Source organism: Talpa occidentalis, unplaced genomic scaffold (genome assembly GCF_014898055.3).
Source record: "Talpa occidentalis isolate TD23 unplaced genomic scaffold, MPIMG_talOcc4v2.1 talOcc4.3, whole genome shotgun sequence".
In the NCBI taxonomy this organism is placed as follows: domain Eukaryota; kingdom Metazoa; phylum Chordata; class Mammalia; order Eulipotyphla; family Talpidae; genus Talpa; species Talpa occidentalis.
The window spans coordinates 49,659,029-49,680,581 of record NW_023603184.1 but is presented as its reverse complement, the minus strand read 5'-3'; the positions used below and the strand labels follow the sequence as shown (position 1 = coordinate 49,680,581).

The 21,553-nt window shown below is 40.0% G+C and overlaps 1 protein-coding gene across 2 annotated transcripts in view; it reads right to left on the bottom strand.

Moving 5' to 3' along the window:
• Positions 1-967: 967 nt before the first annotated feature.
• The window catches only part of CCDC83 (coiled-coil domain containing 83), a 47,098-nt gene continuing 26,512 nt past the window's right edge, over positions 968-21,553 (bottom strand). For both annotated transcript variants that reach the window (XM_037523078.2, XM_037523080.2), the window contains 6 exons: positions 19,766-19,857; positions 17,916-17,984; positions 12,063-12,184; positions 6,606-6,685; positions 5,867-6,042; positions 968-1,578 (listed from right to left, as the gene is read on the bottom strand). In XM_037523078.2, coding sequence (XP_037378975.1) covers positions 1,417-1,578; positions 5,867-6,042; positions 6,606-6,685; positions 12,063-12,184; positions 17,916-17,984; positions 19,766-19,857 — 701 coding nt within the window. In that variant the 3' untranslated portion in view covers positions 968-1,416. The remainder of the gene's footprint in view (positions 1,579-5,866; positions 6,043-6,605; positions 6,686-12,062; positions 12,185-17,915; positions 17,985-19,765; positions 19,858-21,553) is intronic.

Sequence of the window (21,553 nt, the reverse complement as noted above, 5' to 3'; positions counted from 1 at the left end):
ATTGTTATGTTTCTCTTCATTTTCTCTTTATTTCTCTTAATACTTCTAGCTTTAAAATACATTTATTTTGATCATTTATGTATATATATCACCTTCCTTATGGTTAAGTTTGCAAGGAATATTTTCAGTCTATCTGTGTTCCTATATTTAAAAATTCATTTCTTATTAAAAAAAAACTATGTAAGTAGAGTTAATTTTGAAATGGAATAATAACTTCAAAGACAGTACTCTCACAGTGCCTTAGCTTGTGGTGCCCTTGGAGAGAAGTGGTAATGGACTCAGTAGTTTATTTCTATTTATTTATGTTTACATCATTGTCCATTTTTGTACAATGTTTGATTTCTCCTCTCAGGTTTTGTGCCCATAAAGTTATCACGACAATGACACCTTTGAACCATCACCATAGACTCTTATGCTCTTCCCTCCTGTTTTGGTTCCCTTCTCTCCCCCTTCCCTGATGAAGGTTTCCAATTTATAGTTTGCCTGCTAGTTTTTTTTTTTTTCCCTGATCCCTTGTATGGTTCCCCTGTGTTCCTCCTATAAGTGAAATCATCCAATGTTTTTCTTTTCCCGTCTGACTCATTTCACGGAACATAGCCCCTTTCAGCTGTGTCCATGTTGTCGTGAATGGCCTAAGTTTATCTTTTTGATTGCTGAGTACTATTCCATTGTGTATATACACCACATCTTCTTGATCCAGTCATCTATTTTTGGGCATTTGGGTTGTTTCTGGATATTTAGCTATGGTAAACAGTGCTGCAATGAACATAAGAGTGCAAGTCAAGTATCTTTTTGAATTAACATTTTTGTGTCCTTTGGTAGATTCCTAGGAGTGGAATTGCTGGGTCATATGGTAAATCCATTTTTAGTAATTTGAGGACTTAGTAGTTTAAACTTGATATAGCTGATGGGAAATTTTTTGATGGAATATTTTTCCTCCAACCAATGAACACTATTACACTTATTTGTTTCAACAGTATTTGGTATTCATTATAAATTGTGTTAGGTTAGAGAGGAGAAGACTTGAATTATAGACTATGACTCAACATCCTCAGAGGGAAAGATCTATAGTCTTGCGAACTTTTGAAATTTTCTTAGAAATATTTCTAATTAAACTAGACCATATTGGAGTTATAGATGAATCAGTGAAATATTTTACGTGGTAAGGAAGCTCTGAGACCATCGGAGTTCACTGTTATGCTTCTGAATACTTGAATATGGAAAAATAAAGTGTACTTTCATTTTTGTTACTCATGCCATGCATTTTAAATAAATAGCTAAATACTTGGAACTTGATTTTAGATGTAATTATGACCTTTAGAAATAACAACTGGCTTAAAAAGACATGAAAGTACAAATAAAATGGGCAACTGTCAGTTTCCAAGTTAAAGTTGTTGTGCTTTACAGCTTTCAGTCTTAGAGAAAAGACTTCACTATTTTATATGTAATACGATTCTCTGGGCTCCTGACATCTTCATAGAATTTGAGTGGACTTTCCGCCTCTTGAAAATGAATGGACATTTTCTTGCCTTCCACACTCATGAGCTTCACTGCCAGGGGGCCGAGGTTGACATAATCCTGTAATGAATAGAGATAAGAGAATGGGAGAGTTGATTTAGCAGGTTAATACTCTCAAAAGATTTTTAAATTTTTTTTTATAGTTAACATTTATCTGACAGATTTCATTACCCTCTGAATTGACTATATACCATATAACACCTGCAGTATGAGGCTACTATAAATAAAAAATCACTCAGTAACCTACATACCCACTCTGGCATATAGCAAAGATCTCCCAAAAGGCAGGCTAGAAAGTTTGCTCATTCTGGAGGGGAGGGCGGCTAGACTAGGGAGATAGTGTAAGTTTAGTTAGTGAAAGATAAGTGTTGGCTGCATATACATGGTCCATCACTGGCTAGGATATAACTACAACAGAGTTTCTACATCATCCAAGAACAAAGGGGAAGATCTGCAGACATTCCTTTGACTATAAATATTCTAGTAGCAAGCAAAATTCATGTATATATGATACATACAAACACATGCGTGCACACACACACACACACAATGTTTCCACATTCTTCCAGACTGCCAATAGCTAAAGGTATCAACAAAGAAAAGCAAGTCTAATTTATATGAAATCTTGCACCCAAAGCCAGTTTCAACTGAGTTGAAACATTTCAGGTCCCACCCCATGTGCCTTCTTCTCGGAAGCCTCCCCAAGCCATGATTCTGTCTATTTATCTCCTTTAAACTGTAGCAAACCTGCCCTGAATGTCCAGTATGTGTCAGGTGTTATACCAAGTGCTGGGGTGCAATTAAGCTCACAGACTAGTCAGGAAGGTTGATACCAGTGGTCCAGTCGTCTAGGACAGTAATGAATTATTTTCGTATCTGTCTTTGATAAGCATGTAAGCAATTTGTGGGTAAAGCCTGCCCTGCAGGTGACTAGGGGGCTTCATTTCTTCCTGTTCTCCCCCTTTAAATTCCTAAGTATTTAGAAAGTACTTGGCATGTAGTGGTGTTCTCAATAAACACATTAGAATTTAGGAGACTCAAAGAACAAGAACAAAAGGCATTGTTTTACTTTTCAAAAATGCATATAATTGTATTTTTAAAAAAATACAAATAATGAGCCAAATAAATGTAAAATCGGAGAAAAGAAAATTGGTAGAAGGCTACCATTTATTTCAGAATCATCTGAAGGAGGATTCTGAAGTCATGCACTGTATTTAGTCTGCTCAACCTGACCTAACAAAATGTCATTGACTGAGTGGCCTAACATAAATTCCTCACAGTTCTAGAGGCTGGAAGTTCAAGGTCAGGGTGCCAGCATGATTGGATTCTGGAGAGAGCTATCTTCCTGACTTGCAAATGACTGGCTGCCTTCTCATTGTGTCTTCACAAGGGAGGAAGGGAGAGAAGGGAGAAGAGAGGAAAGGAGAGAGAAAAAGCTCCTGCTCTCCTTCTGGGGGCAGAGTCTTACTGGATTTGGGTCACATCTTTATAAATTCATTTAATCTTACTTAACTCCTAAGGATCCAAACTTCAGATGTAGTACCAATAGGTATTAAGACTTCAACACATGAATTTGAGGGATGGGACTACGGTAGAATTCAGTACATATCACATACAATGCCATTTCTACTTCCATACAAAAACTTCCATACGAAAGAAGAAGGTCTTTCATTAAACCAAATTGTCTGCAACTTTTGGAGTTATAATTATCCATTATCCTGAGGTCATCACGATATGTCAGGTATCAGGATTCCAAGATACTCACAGAGATAGAATGTCATAGCATTTAGAACTTTAGTCTTTAAATTATCACTTGATAGTAGTAGGACTGAGTTGTATCTTACAATACTATCATTCAAGACAGAAGGAAGGGAAAGGCACTCAACAGAAATAACTAAAATTTTAACACCATTGTAACACCAAGCCGAGCTAAAGTCACAATCATTAAGAAGCAAAATAACAAATATAGAGAAATATAATATTATATTATTCTGTATTATATAATACAGAGAGAAGCAGAGTTAAAACATGGCCCATCAAAACGAATTGTGATCAAACCATCCAACAGATCACAAAACTAGTCCATCATACACTAACCACAGAAGAACCTTTAAACAAAAATCAATAGAAGCAACATACAAGCTAATGTAATTAATATAGTATGGTATTAGAAGAAAAATAGACATGTGAGTCAATGAAACAGGACCAAAATCCCAGAAATAAGTCCATGTATATATTAATACTTAATTTGCGATAAAGGTGCCATGAACAAACAGTGGGGAAAGCAGTCTCTTTAACAAATAGTGCTGGGAAAACTTCATATGCAGACGAATGACATTGCATCACTCTCTGAACTTCATGCACAAAAATAAATTTGAAATGGATTAAAACATATGTAAGACCTGCAACAATAAAGTATATAAAGCTAAACATTGATGATACATTTCATGACATTATTGACAAAAGATGTTTTGGGAGATTTGACCCCTTATGGTAAAGGAAATAAAAGCAAAAATAAACATCTAATTAAAGAGCTTTTACACAGCAAAAGAAAATATAAGTAGATTAAAAATAGATCTCACTGAATGGGAGAAAATATTCATATGTTACACAACTGACAAAGGGTTAACACCCAAGGTTTACAAAAAAAGTATTCAATTTATCTCTAAAATAAAGAGCCCAATTAATAAATGAGCATAAGTTCTAAACAGACAACTCACCAAAGAAGATATCCAGAAAGCCAATAGACACATGGGAAAAAATGTCCATTGCTTTTAGCAAGGGTGACACAGGTGAAAACTGCACAGGGATACCATCTTGCACCCATGAGAATGGCATGTATTAAAAAGAATACCAAAAAGTGCTAGAAAGGATGTGGAGAAAGGGGCCCCACATTAAACTGTTGGTGGGACTGTAAACTGGTAAGCCATCTTGGTAAAAGGCAAAAGATTTAGATGATCTGAAGAGAAACCCGAGTATTAATATAGCCATTTTGAAAAGTGATCTGGATTTACTGTAAAAAAACTAATAATGGAGGGCTCCCCAGTGGTGCAGCAGGTTGAGCACAGCACTGTGAAGCTGCCTGCAGCCTCTGCAACACAGGTTCAATTCCTGGCCGGCCAGGGAGCAACCCACATGGTGCAGCAGACCTCTCCTGCCGCCTGCTGCTCCCCTCAGCAGTGTATTTCATCAGTCTACCTGTTCTGTTCCCTGCTCTGTCTCTGGTGAATCCTCTCAACCTCTCACACCTCTGGCCTGTACCCCAGTTCTTGTATAAAATAAATAAATCTTAAAAAAAAACCCACAAAAAATTAATAATGGAAATATTGTATGACATAGCAAATTCACTCTTGGGCATCTATCCAAAGAATATGAAATTATCAATTCAAAAAAATTCATGTTCTGCAGTGTTTATTACAGCATTATTTATGATAGGACAAACAACCCAAGAGCCCACTGATAGAGGGTGGCTCAAAAAGATGTGGTCTGTGCACACAACGGAATAGTGTTCCGCTATAAGGAAAGATGAGATGTTGCCTTTCACAGAAAATGGAAGTAGTTTAAGGGAATTATGTGTAGTAAAGTGAGTCAGAATAACAAAGACAAGTATTGGACATTGATATAGCAAACCAAGCAATAAAGCAAGATACTTAGAAAAACTACTAGCTTCTGAGATTAGGGTGGGGAAAAGGAAGGGATAAAGCGACAAAATGCCCAAGAGCCCAAGAGAGAACTTTCTAGAGGAGCCCGCCTGAATTCCTAGTCAACAGAAAACCTGAAAGAAAATAGATAATTATTGTTATAAGCCACTGAGTTGGAGGTCAATTGTTAAGCAGCATTAGATAACTTAAATAATTACTAATAACTGAGATCTATAAATGAATTTATAGTAAATTGGGCAAGGTTAGGAGTGAAATAATATCCAATGAGGGAGATGAATGATGGACAAATTTTACTAGTAACTGCAAATGGAATTTTCCATCCCCTTATTTTAGGTTAATTTTCTCCATTAGTAAAACAGCATTTTCTTTCTTTTTTTTTTTTAAGATTTATTTATTTTTATATAAGAGCTGGGGTACAGGCCAGAGGTGTAGGGGTGACAGGATTCACCAGAGACAGAGTGGGGAACAGAACAGACAGACTGATTGAAACACACTGCTGAGGGGAGCAGCGGGCGAGACAGGAGAGGTCTGCCATGCCATGTGGGTAGCTCTCTGGCTGGCCAGGAACTGAACCCACATTGCAGAGGCTACAGAGAGCTTCACAGCGCTGCACTCAACCTGCTGCGGCACCAGGGAGGCCCACAGCATTTTCTTAATAATCAAAGTTGTGTTCACATGAATCTTACCTTGAAATCCTGCTCATCCTCATAGAGTAGGTTTTCCATTCTAGAGATCCCAGACTCTGTGCACATGCTCTCTCCTTTGTCATTCCCCTCATGCGGTTCATCTGTGATGGTCTCCTCACCAAAGTGCGGGATAGTGCTCTCCGCCAATGAACTCACCGTGTCTTTACTTTTTACATCTACAGGTTGTGAGATGAATGTAAAGAAATTAATTATGTCCATGCTTCAGACAGATAAAAATAAAAATACAATGCCTAGCTTGCCATTTTTCAATCTGAAAGCCCTTGGAGACTCTCCTGGAGGAGATGAGCTGGAGAATTAGTAATGTAGAAGGTACGTATTAAAGTGAGAATGTGTCCCATTTTCAGAAACTCGAAGCTGTATTTCCTTCTGTTAGTTAACAAATCACAGTGATCACCTGGGAACCTATATGTATATTAGTATTGCGTTTGGCTAAACTGGAACCCTAACCACACTGGTGTCAAAGACTTTCTGTCTCTCTCCACTGGTATCTATTTACTTCACTGTGAAATATGGTGACTCTGATTTGAAAATCAGACTAGAGAAAGCAGATAGGTCAGGACAAGCACTGCAAGAAAAAAACAAAACATAGAGGCTGACGCATATCTACCCCCTAAGTAGCTCATGAGTCTGCGGTGCCTGTCCAGAGCAGATGCTCAGTGTGTGTTTGCTAAATTGAAAAAACAAACAAAAAACTATCACCGTAGTAATGAAGCAATACCTAAATATGTTCCTGGTGACTGCAATGGCATTTGTTGAGGTGGCACTTCCTGTCCAGCAGCTTGGGTAAGATATAGTCTCCTAAAAGAACAAATAAGAAAGCAGCCTGTCAGGCAACAAATATTCCTACCTGCTAAACAATGTCTCTTTCTCTGCCACATGCTAGAGACACATAAAAAAAAAACCCAAAACCAAGACATGGTTCCTACTTTTGAGCAGCATACGGTCCAATGGGGTTTTGGGGTGATGGTTTTACCAAGGTGGGGTTTTACCATGCTATGGGGAAGAAAGAAGCAGCACCTGACTTAGCTGTAGGAGACAACAGAACGTTTCCATGAGAAGAAACCTGAGCTGCGTCTTGAGGAACTGGGGGTAGGTTTGCCAAGGAAGAGCTTGGGATGAGGGAAAGTCACTCCCAGATGTGAGAACAACACACTTAAGAGTCCCAGAAGTGAGAGTAGTCAGTTTGGTCACCTGCGGCGATCCAGATGAGGGCTGACAGTCTGGCTGGGATGTGATGAGAGGAAGGAGAGGCAGAGTGGGGAGCCCTCAGGGGGCATGTAGGTGTGCAGAGAGGGCCGTGTTCCAGCCAAGCCCAGGGAGCTGTGCACCTGCTACTGCAGCTCTGCACCTGGGTTTCATTCTGTGCTCTGTTTTTCAGATGCCTGCTAAATTTCTAAAAGAAAATTTGCTGCCTTGAAAGCTTACTATGGCACTTCCTTGTGGTTTGTCTGAAGATGTACAGATGTGCAAACACCCCTCATGCTCAGCAGCTGAGCAACCACAGTGAATCCCCTGATTACAGGCTTCCAATTTTATTTTAATTTTTAAAAAGATTTTATTTATTTTTGTGTAAAAGAACTGGGGAGTATAGGCCAGAGCTGGGGGTGGGGATTCACCAGAGACAGAGTGGAGAGCAGAACAGGCGGCTCTACTGACACACACCGCTGAGGGTGGCAGCGGGTGAGAGGGGAGAGGTCTGCTGCGCCCTCTGGGTAGCTCCCTGGCAGGGGATCAAACTCAGGCCTTCGTGCTGGTAGTGCTGAGACTTCACCCTGAAGCCACCAGGGAGGCCCAGGCTGCCAGTTTTAAAGAACATGAATAAAGTGTTAATCTGAGCTGCTTAAGACTCTAACAAATAATTTAACAGCACACAATTTTTAAATCTATAAACGCTTCTAAAGATTTGATTTAGTAAAGGTTAGTTTTACAGGTAGCTCTCATCTGCAGACAGACATGTCTGGGCTCCTAGAATTCTCTTCTTCCCTGGTTTATTTTGAATAATTAATAGCTTACTAAAATGCCATAACTTTCATAAATCTGACTTTTCTCTTAGTCATTGTCACTTTTATATCTGATAGGGCAGCAACACTTGATATTTAATGATATAGAAAATAGTTTAAAAAATGTTATTGTATCCAGTAGTGTTAGATTTATAGGCGTTCATCCACTCAGCCTTAGCCCTGTGGTCCTGGAGGTCCCACCTAGTGAACATTCCTCTCGTAGTAATTCTATGAGCAAGAATATCCTACTTTTGGTCTAAATAGGGAAACAGAACTTCTGTATGTCTCTTAGGAAGAGTTAATAGCTACTTTTTAGCATCTTACTAGAATTCTCAGCAAAGATGTAAAAAAGGGCAGTTGCCATAAAATATACAATATGTGCTGTATTTCTCTGACTTGAAAATGGGTCTAGGGAAAGCTCCTGAATCCACTCAAATTCACTCCCTGGGTAAGAAGTGTAATGGATAATTGAGGGTTTACACATTTCTCTATTTCTTTATGTGTATCTTTATTTTTTTGTTTTAGTATTTTATTTGTTTTGGTATTTTTTATATTAACTTTTTAATTTTTTTTACATCATTGTTCATTTCTAAACAATATTTGCTTCCCCCACCCCCTCAGGTGTAGTCCCCATAAAGTTTCCTTCCCCAATGCACCCGTGCACCATCACCTCAGTCCCCTGTGCTCCTCCCTCCCTCCCTCTCATCCCTCTCCCGCCTCCTCCCCTGCAGGATGTCTCTGGTTTATAATTGGCTGTTTTTGCTTTGTTGTGTTTTGTACTGTTATTATTTTTTTTCCCCGATGTCTTATTTGGTCCCCCTATATTCCTGCTATAAGTGAAACCATCCAATATTTTTCTTTTTCCTTCTGGCTTATTTCACTGAGCACAATTCCTTCTAGCTCCATCCATGTTGCTGCAAAAGGCATGTGTTTATCTTTTTTGATTGCTGAATAATATTCCACTGTAGTATATGCACCACATCTTCTTGATCCAGTCATCTGTATGTATCTTTATATAATGTCCTAAGTAGTTGCCTCAAGGCTGTAACAACCTAGCCAGGAAGCAGACATTAAATAAATCATCAGGAGCATGGCAAACACAAAGGGAAAGTGCAGAGAATCCTGGAAGCATAAACTAGGGTAGCTAACCCAGTGTTTATCTTTTTTAAATATATTTTTATCTTTTTTAAATATATTTTTTTAAATAATATATTTATTTATTTAGTGCTGCAGGACATGCATCGGTGGCTGCCTCGGTGGCTGCCTCAGTGGCTGCATCGGTGACTGCTTCGGTGGCTGCATCTGTGGCTGCATCTGTGGCTGCATCTGTGGCTGCCTCGGTGGCTGCCTCAGTGGCTGCATCAGTGGCTGCATCGGTGGCTGGCCCACAGGCCTCGTCCTCTTTCTGGGCAAGAACCTGCCTCCAGGACCATGGCAGACCCGGCTGCTCAGACCCCCAGGTGCACCTGGAGGCAGGTCGCAAGGCAGAGCCACTCAGGAGCCTCTCGTGGGGCAGGTGTGGGGTGGTTCTCCTGGCGGCTGCGTGATCTGGGAGCCCCCTGTGGAGCAGGAGCCTGTCCTGCTTTGTCCAGACCAGTGTGGCCTCGGGGCTCTGGGCCTCCTCACCCGCACTCAACCCAGGGTTTGTGAGCATTGCTCATGCCGTTTTTTCCCCTGGAAGCTTCTTTATTCCATCTCTCCCCAACCTGAAGCAGGACTAAGCACTCATGTTTCTCCCGAGTGAAAACGAAGCCACAAAGCAATGGATGATGTGAATTTTACTGAAGATTTTTGTGGGAAGACTCAGGGCTGGGTTAAGTTGCGTAAGAGACAGCAGACAGCATAATGCAGATCCCCATTCAAAGTTTCTCATCTCCCTTTCTATCCTTGCCAGCTTTTATCTGGCGGATTAAAGAATTACTCTTTATTATAATTGGCACTTCACATCCAAATCAACACCAGATTATTACACCAGATTGAACTGACTGAAGCGGGAGGTGGAGTTGGCAGGGCAGGGGGTAGCTCATTTCTAAGGTCTGGCGGGTTCAGAAAAGAGGAGGAGAGAGTGGCAGGTAGAGCAGCAACGGGGATGGAGCAGGAAGGAATTCTGCTCAGTGAAATAAACCAGAAGGAGAAAGAAAAATAGCGGATGGTTTCACTTATAGCAGGAATATAGGGGAACCCAACAAGACATCAGTGTGAAAAATAATAACAGTACAAAACACAACAAAGCAAAAACAGACAATTGTGAATCAGAGACATCCTGCAGGGGAGGAGGAGGGAGAGGGATGAGAGGGAGGGAGGGAGGGGCACAGGGGACTGAGGTGATGGTGCACGGGTGCCTTGGGGAAGGACACTCCATGGGGACTACACCTGAGGTTGTGGGGGGAACAAATATTGTTTGAAAATGAACAATGATGTAAAAAAAATAAAAACAATTAATTATTAAAAAAAAAAAAGGACGCCACAGCACCAGCAGGTGGAGATTAGACATGAACACAAAGAAGGTGGCGGGCAGAGCAGATGGCAAGGATTATAGGCGGAACAGAAGCCTGAAGCTGGAAAACTGATCAGAGAGTGCAGGACTGGCAAAAAAAGAGCACCAGCTCCCTGGGGGGCAGCCAGACGCCCGCCTCCCGGGGGGGTCCGCCAGGGCATCAGTGCAAGACTGTGACTACAGGAGCTCAGGGACCAGCCAGTTGGTTCAGTCTGCCTGCCGACACCATCTGTACCGTACCTGCTTTTCTAGAGCAGCCCCCATAAATTTTGGGAGAGAGGTAGTAGGTGACCTTTCTCTACTGTGGAGCACACACCCCAACCTCCCCACCAGCTTTCAGGCTATAAAGTAATTAATAGCACTAGCTTCCAGTGGCTCCAATCTTGTATCCTAACACCCATCACTTTGCACTTTTGCATCAAACAAAAACCACACGACCTAACCTGTATTCACCCTTTTCAAAACACATTAAGAAGTTTATAAGTAAACAGTAACAACAACAGCAACAAAAACCTTATCATGTCTCAAATAGTTTTCTTTCCACGGTACACAAACAACAGGAACTACATGGATGAAAATTTTTTCCTGACCCTTCTACCATTTTTAACTTCTTTGCTTTAATTCTTATGCCGAGACATCTCTTTCCCATCTTGGGCATATCCCTGCATTTGTGTGATTCATTGCCCCTCTGCTCCTAAATGTGCTATTTAGATGATTTCTTTGACTTCTTGTTTCTGACTGCTTGCCCAAATTATGACTGCCACTTTGAGTTTTAATTTTATACTTCAGGGCATAGTTTTTTCCATCAAAACTGGAATATTAAAATCCTTTTGTCAGGTTAAAAAAAAAGCAGTAACTTAACATCAAAACCAGTGCATGCATGATTTCTTTTGTGCAGGAGCAACTGTGACATGGAATACCAGGCTATTTTCTGTGCTAGAAGATAGTTTGACTCTTTCATTAACTATCAAGGGAAATAATTCTGTAGTTCACAAGGTAACCTGAAGCCCACAACACTTTCAGGAAGCAGCCACAAAATTGTGCTCTTTTGTTCTAACTCTGGCTTCTCATTCAACTTCCACTATATTGCTATACATTTATTTGTATGTCCATTTCCCCTCCTTGCCTAGAAACTTTGGAAGGTTGGCAGCTGTGATATTCATGCTAAGTGTTTGCTACTATAGGGGCCTCCCTGGTGGCGCAGGGGTTAAGTCTCAGAGCTATCATGCTATCACCAGCCACTGCAGCGTGAGTTTGGTCCCCGGCCAGGGAGCTACCCACATGGTGCATCAGACCTCTCCTGTCTTGCTTGCTGCTCCCCTCAGTTGTGTATTTCAGTGGATCCACCTGTTCTGTTCCCCACTCTGTCTCTGGTGAATCCTCTCACCCCCCCCCCACACCTCTGGCCTACACCCCAGTTCTTGCATGCATGCATAAATAAAATAAATCTTTAAAAAAACATAATGAATAGGCAAAAACCAAGTTTTGGGATCTCTACCATTTTAAGGCATTTTATGCACACTATCATATTTGTGGCATATAATGAATACATTCATTGTGCAAAGAAGATTTATTCATATTTTAAAAATGTTTATAAATTTAAAAACAAAGTGAAAGAAACTTTTCTTCATATATACATGTTTTAAAAATATTTTCCAGATATGTTAATGACTTATACCTGGGTATTTTGAGATCCACAAGTCTACAGTTGAATAGTTGATCAATAAGCATCAAATTTTCTTCTTCCAGTTCATGAATAACATGTTCCATATCTTCAACTTCCTTCCTGTGAATTTCAATCTGTTCTCAGAAGAGAGTGGTTGTTAGCAATTATTGACTTAGTCTACTTAATCTATAAGAAATTCAACTCCTAAAATTATATTTGTCAGAGGGTTGGATCTATCCTGTATTATTTATTATTGGGCTTGCTTGCCCTCCCTTTCAAAGAAGGAACAGTAGGACTATTTTCTAGACTATTTGCATAACCTATGTGCATGGTTAGGCACTTATAAAGAGAATGGGAGGAGTTGTCCTTTCCTACCCTTTCAAAAATATCACTGGGCTTATATTTGAGCTAGAGGTAAACAAGAAAATAAGAAGAAGGATAAATATTTTTATCTATATTGTATAAGAATAAGAATCTGCCTAAGGTTAATTATAAACAACATAATGAAACTTCATAATGAAAAAAACCTATGTTATGGCATTAAAAAAAACAGAAGTACAGCCCTACTGGCTCTAATAGCTCCTGTAATACAAATATATTTTCTCTGAGTGCTGTAGTGGTTCCAGGAAATATCAAGCAAATGGAATATTGCTCATCCATTCATCCAATTGCACTCTATGACTGCTATGTACCAGAACCCATCATGCACTTTGGAAACAAAGGATCAGCAAGATATAATAACCTTCAAGGAACTCTTAGTCTAGTGAGAAAGATATAATGAAAATAGAAACAAGTGTGATTAAAACCATAATAGAAGTTGCCCAGGTGCTGTGGGAGGAAAAAAAGTTCATTCTATGTCTGCCAGCTATGAGGGGTTAAGGGGGTACTAAGCACAAGGGGTTAAGATGCAACCTATGAAGCAATCAACAGCCACTATAGCATGAGTTTGATCCCCAAACAGGGAGCTACCCACAGGGCGCAGAGACCTCTCCTGTCTCACCTGCTGCTACCCTCAGCAGTGTACTTCGGTCAATCTGCCTGTTCCGCTCCCCACTCTGTCTCTGGTGAAGCTCTCACCCCCTGCACCTCTGACCTGTCCCCCAGTTCTTGTATGCATAAATAAATAAATCTTTAAAAAAAAGGGGGAGGTACTAATAGAAGAGGTGACATCTCATTTGGATCTTGAAGACCATGTAGGGATTCCTCAGGCTGACAACAGAGGGTCTATTCTAGGTGGAAGGAAACACATGTGCAAAGACACAATTATTTTGGTGTGGGTAGATATAAAAAGGGAGTGGGGAGAAGTAGGAGAGGAACTAGACAATTTGGGAAGAGTCAAACCAGCTAATGAATCTGATTTTTGTCTTGTAGGCGATGGAATGTCACTGATAGACATGGCAGACTTAGTTGACATTTACTGAAGAAATGTTGACCAATTCACCTCTCTGCCCACCCAGAGCAGCATGAACTAAAAAAGTCCTGGATCAAGAGGTACTTATGGGGACAGGTTAGGACTATGGAAGAATTAGAAGTAAAAATAAAAAAGAGAAAGTGGTAGGTTGGTGAGAATAATAGAAAGATAAACTGTAGAGAGTATTTTCTTGAGGTAATATGATATAACGGATCATTTGGAAGGTGAATACTAATATTTCTGTTTTGTAATTTAATTATTGTATTTTTTAATCCTGAAGCATTCAGAATTTTACCACATGCATATTTCTAGCATATAAATCATTTATTAAATGCTTGAATTCTTACTAGGGCAGAGTTCTGTACTAGCTAGATGTAGGAGAATACAAAGGGGATTAAAGCATAGCTCCTGCCGTCAGAAGAGTTTACAATTCAGTGACCAAAACACAAGCAATTAGAATATAAAACAATATGAGTCATAGAAAAGGCTAAAATATTTCTGGTGGTTTGGAATTAGGACAAAAAGGGCATATATTAGGTATGTGCCTTAAACAATTTAGAAAAAAATCATTAAATCTGTAATATTGATTACAAAACTAGGGGGTGGTGCTTTAGGATCTCAGAGGTTGAGAAATAATCAGCTTGATTACAAGCCTGAATGCCTTACTGGAAAGTTTATAATTTTTCAAATGTCAAAGGATGAGAAAGAAGCAGAAGGAGTTGACAGCACATTTGGAATGTTTGACCTAAGGACTTGGTGCGCTTGGGAGATGCACACACCGTCTTTGGTCTCCATCTGAAGCTGAGAATAAGGTCCCTTGGAGGGAGTTAAGCTCCATTTTTCAAGCTATGGCCATCCTGTGACATACCCCTTTGGAGTATTCAGTAAGGTTCTCATTAATGTTACCTCACTCCCAGCTTTTCAAAATGTTAGGGAATGAAAACTAGTTCCTATTTATTGCCAGATAAATACCTTAGATTTCCAGAAAATGAAAGCAAGGAAGTAGAAGACCACTTTCCCTCCCTCCTTCCTCTTCTGCCAAAATATTAAAGAAATGTGCTTAAGAAATAAGGGCAGAACATTTAGTTAAAACTGTTACAAGACAAGGACCTAGGATCCTGAATCGAGTGTATGCTTTTGACATTTTCTCCTGCAAGATCCAAGTTGACCTTGTGCCCTTTCACACTTGAAACTCTGATTGTGAAACTCTGCCTCCCTTGCTCTCGTTTCTCTGGCTTCCCATTTTTTTACTCTAATCTAAGCTATTTGGGAATTTCAGTTTTCTTCCTTTTCCTAATTCACATGCTAAATAAAACTAGATCATTAAAGTCATGCAATGGGAGGTCTCATATACTTCTCAGAGATCTAAGTTTTTTGGTTATTCTTGAGAGATAGTTACGTGGAAAAAAGTTTTTAGGAGTTCCATTATTAAATATTCCTTGTTACTCATTCTAAACCTTCCTCAAATAAATTAATGGACATATATTGTTCAATTTGGAAGCAATTTTCAATTTTTATGATAATACTTATAACCAAAAAGGGTTTTAATTAATTTGTGAATAAATTTAATAATGCTAAAATGAATATTTATTGAAGTAGAAAATAAATGTATTGCATTACCTTAAAATTACTTGACCTTTATTACTGAACTCTTTTTGTTCCTGATTCAATTAAACTTGACATTTTTTATTTCCACTAAATTATGAGAATAAGACAAAACAGAATGTAATTTTTCACTTTAGTAGGAAGGATCATGGCAACCTACCAGCCTTTCCTGTCAGTAAAATAAATATTTTTGCATTCATTTTCTGTAAATTAAATATCTGTGGCATCTTATAAGATTTGATTTGAATAGTTAAATTATAATCATTATGATCATACTGTTTGTATTTAATGAAAGCATAAGAACTAAGTTCTTCCCTAATATTCCTTTAACTATTAAACTCACCTCGAATTTTTTAAAATTAGTGCCTTTTTTTTAGAAAATGAGGATTCATCTTGATTGGTTTTTTAGTAGGAGTAAGGGCTCCTATTCACCACGACTCTACAAAGCCAATTTAGACATAATTGTCAAAAGCATAGAAAGCATATTGAGTCTTAAACCCCTTGTCTCCTGCACTCACCAACTCCAGTCCAATAGGTTTCAAAGAAAAGGGAAAAGGAGAAGCAGACCCTGACATTTTCCCCAGAGGTGCGCGCAGATGGCGAGAAAGGAACCGTAGGGAACAAAACAAAAATTGAAGGAGAAATTTAATGAGTGCTGCTTTAGGTTTTGTGAGTTTGAAGCGCCTTTCGGACACGCACATGAAAATAAAAATTCAGTTTCAGAGCTGAGGACATACCCAAATTAGTGCTGACGATGTACATTTGAGAATCACATACAAATAATCTGCTCACAAAAGCTGTGTGGCATTGACTCTTTCCAAACGCAGTGAGTTTTCTTTCCTAGATGGCATCTAAGCCGAAGTCGTGTAGCTGCTAGTCTGGAGGCAAAGGGAAGTTCAAAGCAGTGAGCCTTGCAGAGCCTGCCCAGCACTCCTGTGACATCTAGACCAAAGATGATTTGTCTGCTTCGTTTAGCAACATGTCCTCAACGTCAACTTTCTGTCTTCAGAAAATAATTGAAAACAGATTCCGCTGGTTAACTCCTCCTATTCTCTTTTGATGGGCTCCTTTTTGTATTACTGTAATTTTACTTCAGTGACCTTTCATAACAGATAGGATCAGTCTTCTCTCTTCAACCACAACACAAACAATTCACAAAGGTTTTAACATAACTGCTTCCTTCACCTGAGATCTGACCAACATATTTAACTCATTCCTCCAGTGCATTTATGTATATTCATTGATAATGTTTCATTCAATTTCCACTTAGTTAGGATAGACGACTTACTAAATTTCATTAGTACATATATTTGAGAAGATACAGTCAGTGCAGTGAAAAGACAACAAATGGACATTGCAGCATATTTTTAAGCAAGAGTTACAGTAAAACAGGAGCACACTGGAGAAATATTAAAGATTTCTTGGAGGAGTTACAAAATGACTCCCATGGAAATTGATTCTCAAAGTCCATCCTAAACGGAAGCACTGGAGTTTTCCAGGCAGCTGAGAGTAAGGAGCTACGTAAGGGCAGAGGAACCAGTGTATAGGATGTAAGAACAACAGGGCAGAAGCTTGTAACAAGGGCGTAGAGGTCGTCACATGGCCACAGGCAGCCAGGGCGGTTGTTGCAGCGCTGATACAGGGAGACCAGACCGCTGAGTGAGGCAGCACTCTGCATGCATGGATTCCTGCGTGCTCTCCAGAGGAGGGGAGAAGAGAGCCGGGGGGCAAGCTGGGGTGGGATCTAGAGGCGGTATGTGCAGGACGTATTTGTCATTGACAAGTGACTATAACCAGGGGTTCGATAAATGACTTAACCAGAGTTGGCTGCAAAATAATGTCCACATTAGTCCATTTCAGAAATCCCCTGTGCCAGGTGCAGATTAGAGTCCTTCCCCCACAACAGAAAGGTGGAGGAGGAATGATCTGAAGGAAACCTCTGCACCTTCTTTAGTAATATGCCCCTTGGAGAGAGCAGGGGTAGGAAGAGTAAACAAAAAAGACAGTTAATCCAAAGGAGACCGTGGGATCTCAAAGAGGCCACTTAAAACAGCAGAGAATAAGGTTAAATCGAGCCTTTTGCCTTGTTCCTGTCACCCAAGGGAGCAGGGAAGGCCAGATAAAAGTTAGGAGATAAAGACATTTTGTACATTTAAATACACTGCATATACTATGTCATGCCAAACATGATTTCTTAGTACAATTGAAATTATTTGTAGTATATGTTGAGTAACTGCTTGTAGGGTAAAGAAAATGTCAGGCTTTTCTGCCCTCCCGCCATCAGAACAGATGATGGATCCTTGCGGTCCTGAATGCATGCCTGATGGTGGCACCTGGAGTAGGGTGTGGGCATAGGTAGATGGGATTCACCTGGGCTGAGACAGGGCTTTTAAGGGCGGCTTCATGGGGACGCCAGCAGAAGCCAAGAAGTCGAGATAGCAGGAGCAGCAGAAGCTGAAAGAGAAGCTGAGAGAGAAGCAAGAGAAGCAGAAGGTGAGAGTAGGCCGGAGAGCCCAAATAGAATGAAGACTTGCTGGGGGCTGGGAGGCCTGCCAGCCTCCCGGCAGCCCTGCCTGCTGTGGACCGGGTAAATCCCAATAAAAAGACCTGCAAAAAGCCACTAAGGACTCTGACTCCTCCTTTACCCAGTCTGCTGGATCCTAGAAAACCTGCACTGTGTCCATTCCTGACTTACACTGCTTTAATAAGATTAGGGATTCCACTCGAATTTCATTTGACCTCAGTCGGTCAGAGTTCCGGCTCTTTCAATGACTTCAGCTCATAAACAAAAGTCATTTGTAGTTCAAAAAATGAGAAAGAAGAAATCCTTTTCTAACAGTTTCACTTACCTCTTTCTTCAGCCAGTCATTCTCCCAGATCTCCCGATAGCTGCCTTTGTCAATTAACCTCAAAGCTTTCTAAAAGAAAAATTCTGTGTTAAGGAAGAGTGGCCACACAGCAAATCACAGTTGTAGCAGTGGTGATGCACAATTGACTTGTCGATCATTGAAAATTAAGTTTTGCAACTTGGAAACATACCTAAGAACTTTTGGCTCGGTCATTCTTTACCATTCTATTATACTGTTTTTTTGTGTGTTTTTTTGTTTGTTTTTTTGTTTTTGTTTTTTGCTTATTTACACCTTTAATACAGGCAATTTAGAGAATTGGATGCTGGCTGTTAATTCAATTTAGCCTTGATTATGACTAAATCTGACTACTATTGTGAAATCAGTCATTCAATGAGCTCTACAGTTAAGATGGTTAAACTACAGTGACCAAACTTTCTTCAAGTTTATGGCCATGACATAATCTTCACTTTATAATGAAATACACACACACACACACACACATTTGTAGCATATGGATCTTCATAGTTTAACCATCATTAACTATGGTCAGATCACTTAATTGTGGATTTCACCATTTACTCATCTTCAGCCACAGAGTGGACAAATTGCATGGGGAGATAAATCAGTGGTCAGTTCTCCATAATCCTCTGTATTTGTACAACTCAGTAAAAAATCATGCAATAGAAAAGAATACTGAAAAAAAAAAAGAAATTGAACCAATGGGGAAGCAACAAACAATAGCAACTGAAACTCAGTTAAGAATTTTGGAAAGATCAGATGTTTTTGATTCTGAAGGGCTATTCCAGAAGAGACAATCCAGAAGGGATTTAGGAGACAGTCTGGGAACAGGGGAAGGACAACAAAAAGAAAGTTCAGATATTTTGTGCAAAACAAAGATATTAGAAAACATATAAAATTGTAAATTATATCTCAAACACTGTATATCCCAAGCTTTTAATACTCCAGCAATGATTTGGACACATAAGAAAGTACTTTTTAGACAAATTGTATTTTTTCCTATAATTCATACCAAATTTTTATTTAATAGTATTGTTTGTTGCCATTTGTAGGGTAAAGAAAATGTCAGGCTTTTCTGCCCTTCCGCCATCAGGATAGATGATGGATCCTTGTCCTGAATGCATGCCTGATGGCGGGCACCTGGAATAGGGTGTGGGCATAGGTAGATGGGATTCAGCTGAGCTAAGACTGTGCTTTTTAAGGGTGGCGTCATGGGGGGACGCGAGCAGCAGCAGCAGCAGTAGCAGTAGAAGCAGCAGTAGCAGCAATAGCAGCAGCAGTAGAAGCCGAAGCTGAAGCCGAAAGAAAAGCCGAGAAGCAGCAGAACCAACGCCAGAGAGCCCAAATAGAGTGAAGACTTGCTGGGGGCTGGGAGGCCTGCCCGCCTCCCAGCCCCCCAGCCAGCACCCCTGCCTGCCATATGCCTGGTGAACCCCAAATAAAAAACCTGCAAAACTACTGAGGACTCTGACTCCTCCTTTACCCGGTCTGCATGGGATCAGAAAACCTGCACTGTGTCCTGTCCTGCCCTTACACCATTATTATTATGCTTAAAAATAACTGAATGATAATGTACTGAGCTCTTGTTCCTTGTGGGGTGATAAACTATTTAATTCATCTAATTCAATCCTCACATCGGTCTTCAAAGTACATGCTGCTACTGTCTCTATTTTATAGATTAGGAACCCAAAGTGTAGAAAAGTTAAGTAACAAATTCAGTTTATACACTTAGTAAGTTAAGTTCTTAATCTGAATATCACAAGAATAAATGGGAGGAAATTATCAACGAACGTGTATTCACTGACATTCAATGAAAGAAAATTGAAATATACCTGCGTGGCCCATTCCTTCTTTTGGTCCAGTTGCAGCAAAGTTTCTTTGATTATTTTCTTTCTAGCATCATGGAGAGTGATTTTATACTGTTCTTTAAAAAAAAAAAGTAAAAACCTTTACAAGGCTGATCCTATGTAAAACAATAATGTCAGTAAATTTTATCTTCCATGATCCTCACCTTTCCTTTCTATACATTTTTCCCCGCCAAGAAAACAATCCACTTTTATTTACTTGCTTTTCAGGAAGTTTATTGAGGGGTACAACAATCACATAGATTCTGTGTCCAGTGGCTTTTGCAAGAAGGTTGCTTTTAACTATTTGGTAGCAACCATGCCCGTTTCCATGGGCACGCCTTATTGTTCCCAGATTAATCTAGTTTTATTCATTTGCCACCAGGAGTCACAGTGTTAGTCTTTGTTTTGTATACATAAGCACATCTCTTGCCTAGATAAAATTTAGTTCTATCTTTAGCATAATCCCCTTCAATTTTATGGAGATCTATCTGCACCCTCTGGATCAAGAGATTCTACTTTTAGGTAGCAAAACTTGTCCAGAGCTTTCCAGCCATATTTTCGAAGTCCTGTTCCCAGCAGGCCTCCACAGGATGCAAAATGGTGGGAAGAAAAGGTGAAATTTGGTCACACGACCTTGTGGGAGAAACCTCAACACAATTCCCCCTCCTGGATTTTGAGGGTACATTTTTTTTAAAGATTTATTTATTTATACAAGCATTGGGTACAGTTGGAGGCGCGGGAGGGTGAGAGAATTCACCAGAGCCAGAGTGGTGAGCAGAACAGGCAGACTGACTAAGTACACTGCTGAGGGAGCAGCGGGCAAGGCAGGAGAGGTCTGCGTGCCATGTGGGACCCTTGCCAGCGGCCGGGGATTGAACCGGTGCTACAGAGGCTGCAGGCAGCTTCCCCGCCCAGCACTCAACTGCTGCGCCCCCAGGGGAGGCCCTTGAGGGTACATTTTTACTGAAGAATCTAGTACCCTCCAATCAGAAGAAATGCTCCAATTATTTAGTAGCATGTTAATGTGAAGTAGTTGAAGGTGATGTTTTCATCAAGAAAATTGATATTTTCAAGGGTTTATTTCTCCAAGGGGAGAATTTCTAACATTTCAAAATTTGTGTGGCTACCTACCCTTCTGCTTCCACACAAAAATATAAAGATTTGAAATCTGCTTGAGTAGCATCTTGTACATTGGACACCAGTGAATTAAATTTCCAATATTGTTGAGCAGGAAAGGCAGACTGAGAGGAGAGTGAGGAGCAGAGGGGCTGCAAAAGTCAGGAGACTGGGTTTTGAATTGGGCTCAGAGCAAGAAAGATGAGGACGTACATAGTCTGACATCTTCTCCAGAATGTCTTATGCCACAAATGCCTGACTTTAGTCCTTGAATGATGCTTAGAGATCATATAACCAACAGCCCTGTTTAAAGAAAGCCAAGAGCAGTAATATTGAGGCTGCTTTAGAGAGTGGAGAGAAATAAACCTAGGTAAACGAGTCCAGTTTTTTCATACTTTTATCCAACAAGATGTCATCAAGCTCTCTTGGTGTGCGTGACACCACTGAAGGCCAGGGGAAGATGCTGTATATTCTGGGGGTGGGGTGGTGAGGCTCCAGAACCATACAGAAGTTAAATAGCAAATAATATTTTAGGCGGTGGTGGTTGTGATGAAGAAAAACTAAGTCTTTCTATTTTATCAGAGGAAGATTTTTTTTTAAAGATTTATTTTATTTATACAAGAGCTGGGTACAGACCAGATGTACAAGAGGGTGAGA